The 8,823-nt window shown below is 44.7% G+C and overlaps 2 protein-coding genes across 2 annotated transcripts; one reads left to right on the forward strand and one right to left on the reverse strand.

The window, feature by feature from the left end:
- Positions 1-697: 697 nt before the first annotated feature.
- Positions 698-2,493, forward strand: LOC115671765 (NAC domain-containing protein 83). The gene is made up of 3 exons (XM_030593401.2): positions 698-1,241; positions 1,355-1,641; positions 1,826-2,493. The coding sequence occupies exons 1-3, from the start codon at positions 1,061-1,063 to the stop codon at positions 2,111-2,113; spliced, it is 756 nt and encodes a 251-aa protein (XP_030449261.1). The 5' UTR covers positions 698-1,060; the 3' UTR covers positions 2,114-2,493.
- A 3,947-nt stretch (positions 2,494-6,440) lies between these two features.
- Positions 6,441-8,823, reverse strand: LOC115671767 (uncharacterized). Its single transcript, XM_030593403.2, has 2 exons — positions 8,674-8,823; positions 6,441-6,797 (listed from the first exon to the last, which is right to left on the reverse strand). The coding sequence occupies exons 1-2, from the start codon at positions 8,803-8,805 to the stop codon at positions 6,678-6,680; spliced, it is 252 nt and encodes an 83-aa protein (XP_030449263.1). The 5' UTR covers positions 8,806-8,823; the 3' UTR covers positions 6,441-6,677.

Raw genomic sequence — 8,823 nt, forward strand, 5'->3', positions numbered from 1 at the left:
TTTATTCACGTCAAACTCTTATTTATAATTTTCTGGGTTTTCGCTTTGTTTTGTAGAATTTCGTGCTTTGCTTTACTTCGATTTGCTTTGCCACGAAAGTCTATGTACTTCTCATATCTCATTCTGAGCAATTACAATTTTCTTTCAATAAAAAAAAACTCCAATATTATCTATATTGATTAAATTTTTCCAACCATGTCCATACGGGCGCCTGCACATTTTATCCACATTGGTATTGTCCGACGTCGTCCGCAACGACTAAATTTGGTTAGATATGGCTCCGGAGGGACTTGATTAGAAAATCCGACAAAGACCCAATTAAGCAAATTACGAGCATATCGTCCCCCGATACGAAAAGGGACGAAAGTAGAGGGACAAAAAGTGAAATTTCAACGGGGAGGGAGCAGCGGCAGCGGGAGAAGAAGTGTTCAAAGGAGGGCTTTTTAACAGCTTCGGTTAATCCAACGAAGAAAAAGGGTCGGACTCGAACCGAGCTCGATTCCTCTTTTAATTTCAGATTTGCCATTAATGAAACTAAGAAGAAGAGACGGAAAAAGATTGGTTTAACCTTTTCGCTGTGCCCCCCCCCCCCCCGTCGAAAATCTCCAAACTCTGTTCTCGAGTTGAGACGTACTTGTTGAAATGGCGTCGGGGAAAAGGAGTTTGAGTCTGGTTTACGCCAAGTATGTCGTCCCCATTATTCTATTCTCCCTCTCCTTCTCCCGACGCCCCGCTTACTATAAAGCCCGGCATTTTCCCTCTCTCCCAAACGCACCCTCCAACGACCCCCTCCTCCCCCGCCCGGTCCCTCCCTCGCCATCCCTAATTTCTGCCACGGTTCGACAGCACTTGCCACCATCAATCTTTGTTGCTCTGAAGGCCCTTCTTGTTTTTGAGCCGTGATCTTTTTGGAGAGAGAGAGAGAGACAGAGGAGACCCTTTCTTTTTTTCATGTTGGGAAGACCGGAGCAGCCGTGAATTTGAGCCTGGAACTGTTGAGGAAAGCCTAGATTTCTTCGTCGGTTTTTGGGAGGCAGAAAGAGGTTTGATAAGGCGGCATATGGAGAAGCTGAATTTCGTGAAGAATGGGGTTCTGCGATTGCCTCCTGGGTTTCGGTTCCACCCGACGGACGAAGAGCTTGTGCTTCAGTACCTGAGGAGGAAGGTCTTCTCCTTCCCTCTGCCCGCCTCCATCATCCCTGAAGTCGAGGTCTGCAAGTCCGATCCTTGGGACCTGCCTGGTCAGTGTGTGTGTTTTCATTTTTTTTTCCACCTCTTCCCAGTTGGAAAAACTTATCGGGAGCTGAACGTGTTCTGATGACGTTTTGGCTTTCTGGGTGTCTGGAAATTTCAGGCGATTTGGATCAAGAGAGGTACTTCTTCAGCACGAGGGAGGCCAAGTACCCGAATGGGAACAGGTCCAACAGGGCCACCGTCTCGGGGTACTGGAAGGCCACTGGGATCGACCGGCAAATCGTGAGCTCGAGAGGCAGCCAAAGTCAAGTGGTGGGGATGAAGAAGACCCTCGTCTTCTACAGAGGCAAGCCACCGAGTGGCTCCAAGACCGATTGGATCATGCATGAGTATCGCCTGGTCAACTCTGAAGCCTCGGCCCCTCACAAGATCATGAACTTAAACCAGGTGAGAAGTCTTGAGAGAGCTTTCCACTGCGCATTGTGTGTCGAAATGTGTGTCTCGAGCTCCAAAAGCTCATCAAGATTGGAACTTTCAGTGGCCCCGTCGCTGCTAATTCGTTCTCTCTTTTTGGGTTCTTTTACGCTTCTTTCTTGAAATTTTGCTGATTCTGATATGTGAAATTGTGCAGAGCCCTGTTGAGCCAATGGAAAGCTGGGTCTTGTGCCGAATATTCTTGAAGAGGAGGAGCTCCAAGAACGAAGGCGAAAACGCAGTCTCTTGCCAACTCCTCAAGGAAGCTCCGAAATCCAGGAAAACTAAGCCTGTGTTCTATGACTTCATGACCAGGGACTTGAACCTTGCTCCTTCGTCTTCTTCCTCTGGGTCAAGTGGGGTCACCGAGGTGTCCTCCCAAAACAATACAGATGATCACGAAGAGAGTAGTTGCAATAGCCTCAGAAAAGCCCTACAGCACTAGCAATTCACACCAAATCTAGGTTTTCTTGAACCAAGTTCCCGGGGCTTCTCCGATTAAGCCAGTTTAGAAGAAGAAGAAGAAGAAGAAGAAGAAGAATAACAACCCTCGAGGAGTCCACATATCTGGTCGTGTTAGCTTTTTCTTTTAGTTCTCATCTCTTTCTCTGTAATATCATGGGACTAGAGACGGAGAGATGTCCAGAAGTAAAGTTGAAAAGGGAGAAGTTTCGGCAATTAACTTGTTTTGCTAACATCTAGAGCCCATGGATGTTGTTAGATCATCATCAATACTGTCATGTATTAATCTAGGGAATTTCAGAGTTTTTTTTCTATGTTTATAATGTCTTTTGGAATGTCCAAATCTCAATTCATGCTCTCCAACACAGTTTGTTCTCTTTAGGGGGCAAAAGACACCCCCATTTTGATTTAGCGAAAAAGGCATTCGAATTTTTGGGGACTACATCAATCAAAAGTTTGAAAAAAGAAAACAGCAACTCCTCCTCGCAAAGACAGAGGAAATGGGTGGAAAAGAGGGGTAATATCTCAGGGTCTTACAAGATCAATGGTTGTCATTCGTTTGGTACAAATTATATATGGGCGCAAACAAAAAAATCTCTTATGAACTCGGACCTGTTCTAAAAAAGTCGGAGGCATTTCAAATTGTTTGTTCCAAAGAAAGAAACATCATGAGGAGCACAGGAATGGCTCTTGCACGGGTCTCTCTCTGTCTCTGAGAAAGGGCTGTTGCTTTGCAGAACCTAATTCCTCTACGTTCTTGGCCCAGAAAGACAGATTCCATCTATGTCTTTTCCCACTGGTTGGAATCTCCAACTCCAAGGTGAACTTTCAAGCCAGTCTTCGCACATACTCCTCCAAAATCTTCTAAAGAGGACGGTACCCTATACAAGAGAACCTAATTCTCCCTTATATCCCCAAGAATTTGGACCCAACCTTGGGCAATCTTGAAAAATATTCTTCACTTTAACATTGAAAAATTAGCGGAATCCTATTCACGGGAGAGGGGGGGAAATAAAGTTATTCTCGAAGCATTTACGTTTTTCGGCCACTTAGGATGCGATTCGCGAGAGTTGGTATGTAGTGATTAGGAAACAGGATGAGGAGGAGGAGTTGGTCTCAACCGTCCAGTTAGAAAGTAGGTAATTACTTGCGCAATCTGTTGCTGGTTAAGTGTAATTGACGGTTCAGAATGAACTCAACTCACGAAATGGGTTAAGCATGTTAACATTCGAGAATTGGTCAGATTGATGATGGCGAGTCGCTTGAATCTGTGCCCTATTGAAAAGGGGTGGACCCAAATTCTGAACTCAGCTACACGCCCAATAAATTATGCAATATGCCGTATGGCAAATGGCACAGGTTCTCTCCGCTATCTTCCAACCCATCCCGCAACTTTGACCACAAATGGATTGGAAAAAAAAAAGTAAGTTTGATCCTCGATGGGATCGTGTTTATTTTAGTGCGCACTTGCACAAGGGGTTAAGCGCATATCGTCAAACACGCAGCAAACACATACTACCCGCATGACGAAATGGCCATCCCCCGCATCGCAAGAGGATGCAATTTGTCCGGTCAACATCAGCGATAGGGAGATATCGCCATCGCCTAATGAGCCTAGCCCAACGCAACGCAACTCCCATCTTTTATTCAAAACAATTTGCGTATCGCCTCAAGCAAAACCGCGGGGTTATGTAAAGAAAGGAAGATCAATTACCCGTAAGGTAGGTTGTCAGCTTATTACCTACAAAGCGGGCGAAGCCCTAGTTTCGGCCAAGGGGGGGGGAGAGAGTGTCACAAGAAGCGGGTCACGGAGGGGAAATTTTTGTCCGGAGGCCCAAATGGAAGCAAGGGGACGGCATTTGAAGGGAAATGGGGGAAAGGGTCGAGACGCTTTTTTGGATCATCATCGGTTGAACGGTCTATAATTGAGCTTTCGGCACAATGCCATGCCATAACGGGAAGGCAAAACCTAAACCCAACACCCCCATTTACACAAGACACCACCAGCAAGAAAACGATGGATGGACAGAAGAGGGAGGCAGAGTTTTCGACCGACCAAAGGAGGTTTCTTGTGGCAGTGGCTTACGGGGATCACGTATACCGGAGTTGTTCACGTCACTACCTGGATGAAAATATTAAGGTTTTTTAACTTCCCCCCCTTGATGACAAAAGGGGGAAGGAGGGGGGAAGTGAAGGAAAGATGTGTGTGGATTGCTGACTTAGGCACCCACCCTCCCGCCCCTTCTTTTCTCATTATAAGAAGAAATTGTCAATCACGTGGGTAGCCCGTCATGTGGCTGTAGACCCACGAAGAAGTCGCAATTTAAGGCCACTCACTTGTTGTCAAAATTGCTTCCTTTTCATTTAAATTAGGGCACGAATTTTAATTTTAATTTTTGTTTTTTGTTGGGGGGGGGGGTAGGTTCATCTGATTAGGTCAATTTCATTTCAGGGAGAGAGAGAGAATCCTACCTGTTTGTAATTGTTATGCATGATTCGGGAAGAGAGGTCTGCACGTCTTTTTGTGTTCGCTAAGTGGAGGGGCAGATTGGGGCGTTCTGGAAGATTGGGGCACTTTGCCTTTGCGGATTGGGAATGTTGTATTATATCAATTTGTACGTTGACCCGTTCTCGAACCAACCGCTATTATTATAAGTTGCAAAGCCTGTTCGGGACAAGATCTAGTTCTCGGGGTTGCTTAGGATCTCTGTAACAAGGACGTGTCCCGCAATTCCTCCCCTTTTTTTTTTCCTTTTCTTATCTAATTCCTCAATTACGCCCAAATAATTCGAGAGAATCCAAATCCAAATGGAATAATAATAATAATAATTGCTGCGTGGAGTGTCCCGCCCGCCCGCCACTTTTTTTGTGTGATATAGTGGCGTAGCGTCTCTAACCCTAGCCATCGCTCGAAGAACTCTAGACGAAGGAAAATGTATGAGATGATGGCGGTGCTTTAGTTTCTGAAACATCACTCGAGATTCACGTGAGAATAGCAGTGATTCTTGCCATCCCGAGGCTGAGATCGACCGTTCATCATGATTGCGAAGAAAAAGGAACCGGGCGATTCATTACTTGATTGATGACACATGAAAGGGGCGTATGGGGATGATTTGTGCTGCGAACTCGCACCTTCGCACGCAACAGCAACGGCGACGGCCAAAGAACCAGGTCCCCAAGAGATCGAGACCAATTGGTCAGCGCTATATCATTATGGATCTGTAATAGAGAGGCTCAAGAGATTGGATTGGGCGTGGAAGAGGACGTGTGAACCTTCACACCCGACAACTTGCAGACATTACGAATAGATCGAGGATATAAAAAATGTAGTGAGAATTGCTGAGAAGCAAGCTCTGGTCTAGAGCGAGAGCATGACCCCAGCAGCAGTAGGGGGCTTTGAATTATGGCGATAGATATGTCGGGGAGCTTTTTCCAAAGATTTGTCCTAATCCACTCCTCGCAAAATCAATAACTTGTCAAAACCCATCTTCCAACTTCGTAGTCAAGAGGGGGGGGTCCTCGTGAAGGCGGTGTTTTCCTTTCCTCCTATCTCGTTCCGTGGGGATTTCGTATCAACTCGTACACCTTCAAGCATCAATTTTAATAACCTGTATCGAGGAAGTAAAGATGGACCCCATCTAGGTGCATTACATGCAACTTCCTCCATGACCCTGTCGTGTCAAATAGAATAAGCATCATAGATCCTGCAAAATACCTTGCCTTTGCTTCTCGAGCAGAGAGAGGGAGATTTCACAGTAAATTCATACCTCCGTTGCATGTATTCAGTTCAAGGCCCCCCAAAGTCATTCCAAATCAAATTCTCGACATAAAGAGTATCGAAGTCCTCGCAGACATAACGAAATGAAATTAGACGAACGAGACGATGAAAAAGGACAGCAAAGCAAGATTTGTTGAATTTGAGAGATTGTTTTTGGATGGTGTCCCCTTAAGGTAAAACCTTGCATTTGGGCAGATGTGAGATCATTATCCAAATTCTGTCTGTTGAGTGTCTTCAGACCGGGGGCCAAAAAAACAGTAGGTAGGATATACTAAGTTAACCTTTACAAAAACATTTTACCGTACATCATCAGATCTAATTTTGAAATCAAAGCAACGGCATCGGTATCCATTAGATCAAAGGGAACAGAACGGACAGACAAAGTGACATAATCTGCCGACATATATTTTCAAACAAAAAATTCCTGCAATTGAATTAACTTCAAAAGAAAGCAAAATGCTCACTTACGGCCGCAAGGGTATGATAGCATGGTTGATCCAACGTGCATGGTCTCTTAGAAAATCTCAGATGCTTGGTGGAATGAAGATGATGGCATTCAGAGGCTTACAAAGGTAAAAGCACTAAGCAACAAAAGTTGGATGAGGCATGATTAAGCCCTCAAGAAAGTTTTACCTGCAACTAATTAAGCTTAGGAGAACCATTGCAACTGCATTAGCTCCACATGGTCAATATAAAAAAATGAACTAAGAGGCAAAAACGTTTCTTTCTGTAGGCCACACATCAGCAGCACTGCTTCAAACACGATTTCTTACAATTCTCCATTGCCAACTTGACTACTCTTTCCCTCTGATCTCACAGTAGCATCAGCAGCAAGCCTAGAATTTTTCGAAGAAGGTGCTTCTGAACATGCCTTGAGGACAGCCTCATTCTGCAAAAAGCATTGAATTTTTCAGTATTTTGAGAGATAGTGAATGCAGACATTCTTCAATTGTTCAATAAACAATAGATAATCCACTATCCACAAAAATCAAGTGTAGGTTGTCCAGCATCTCCATATGTAGCATGGAACAAAAGGGTTCATCCTGAGACCACAAATTCACACAAAAAACAAAAAAAAAAAGTTCTTGGCAATGGAAAATAAAATTGCGCCAGCCCTAGATATAATAATTTCAGCCGGCACTGATAAAAATTCAATGACTCAGCTCGGATGGGATGCATTTAAGTACTGCATGCGAGTCCATGAATTCTACACACTTAACATGCAGTATAAAATGAAAGTTCAAAAACACGAAAGTAATTAAAAAAAAAAAAAGTACCGAGAACAGGTGCATGAACATGAATGTACAATTGTTAGATACAGAAGGAGAGGATCGTGAAGAGATAACAGAAAGTTTTACAAACAAGGAGTTCATTCAAGCATAAAGCATGTCTTGAATGGTTATATATCATTATCACCTTCGCTCATTCAAACATAGTGCCTATAGTGAAACACGCCACACGAGAAGCATAACTAAAATAAATCCTCAAACTCCTAAAACGACGTTCTATATCTAAGAGGACAGAAGGCGCCCCATTAAGCAGAACTTCCAATTGCTTGTAGCTTGCAAGATTTGAACCATTAGTTTGCTTGCACGGAACACACTAGACAGACGAGCATTCACTATGACATGCAAAGATTACAGCCAACTTTGGTGCATTTCTTAGCCTGATTTGTCTTTAAAATCCGATAATGTTATGCAAATGATCAAATACATCAGTTAATGATAGTTTACAGAACATATATACCTACGGGTATGGGTGTGCGGAAGTTTGTAAGCTTCAGCAAACTCCATGGCAAGCTTTCGTATTCATTTCTATACAAAAGATGATTCCGTGGTGGAACAGACATTGTCGAGAAGTATAACACGAATTTCAGGATAGGAGTGACAAATGAACAGTTCGCGTTCTACCAGCCATATAACAGAACAAGAACAAACTGAAAGCGCACTCCACCAGTTATGACACCTTCCTCAACACTAAGATTGTTTGAACAACAAGAAGCAAGAACCCTGAATCCGAGGGTATGAGGACCATATCTGTGCCTTGTTTCTGACAACATTTTGCATAAAACATGCGGCCGACGTCTGTGGAAAGATAACTACCGCAGATCCTATAAAGGCTGTTTGTCCTGCAATTCTCAGCTCAGTGAAGACTGTGACATGGGGCCTTTTCAAACAATCAATCACACGTAATAACACTCCACTTCTTACTACATTTATGCGCAATCTAGCTTCGCCTTGAGGACCCGACCTCGATAGACAATACATCAAGCCGCACGAGGATACAATGTCAAGTCTGCTCATAATGCACCGCGCACGAGAGATTCGCAGGCTACCCTGGACAGTTATACCGATCGACACCTCCTGCGAGCGAGCTCGAAGAAAGGGAGGGACAAACACCATCAACAATAACCCGAATAAATGGACCGAAAACCTCCCTCCTTCCCCCTCTAATTGACCTGGCAATAATACCCCTTCAGCTCCTCCAAAGCTCACAATGCACATAGGAAAACACCCACCAACCATCGTTTCGTTTCCGCCTAATCTCAGGCTCGAGCCACTCCAGCTAAAAAGGCAAAGCAAGCAAGGAGCAACATTTCGCATCGAGAGCAGAAGCGCTAACGAGGCCCGCAAGTCGGCAGCAGAAAGAAACGGCCGGAACAGGAACAGGAACCGGAACCGCGAGCGAGCAATCCGTCACGAACCGCGACAAACCCTAGCGACACCAAAACCCTACAAGAAGGAGGAGGGAGAGAGAGAGAGGACCTGCCAGACGCGGAGGAGACGCTTCTTGGCGTTGGCTTTGCGGGTGGTGGTGAGCTTGATGCGCTTCCAGACGAGGCCTCCCGAGTCGTGCTTCTTCACTATCTCCATCACCCGAGTGCCCCAAAACGCCATTTCTCCCCCCCTCCTCCT

Source organism: Syzygium oleosum, unplaced genomic scaffold, assembly GCF_021117445.2.
Source record: "Syzygium oleosum isolate NSW1041296 unplaced genomic scaffold, Sole_v2.1 Sole_v2.03, whole genome shotgun sequence".
In the NCBI taxonomy this organism is placed as follows: domain Eukaryota; kingdom Viridiplantae; phylum Streptophyta; class Magnoliopsida; order Myrtales; family Myrtaceae; genus Syzygium; species Syzygium oleosum.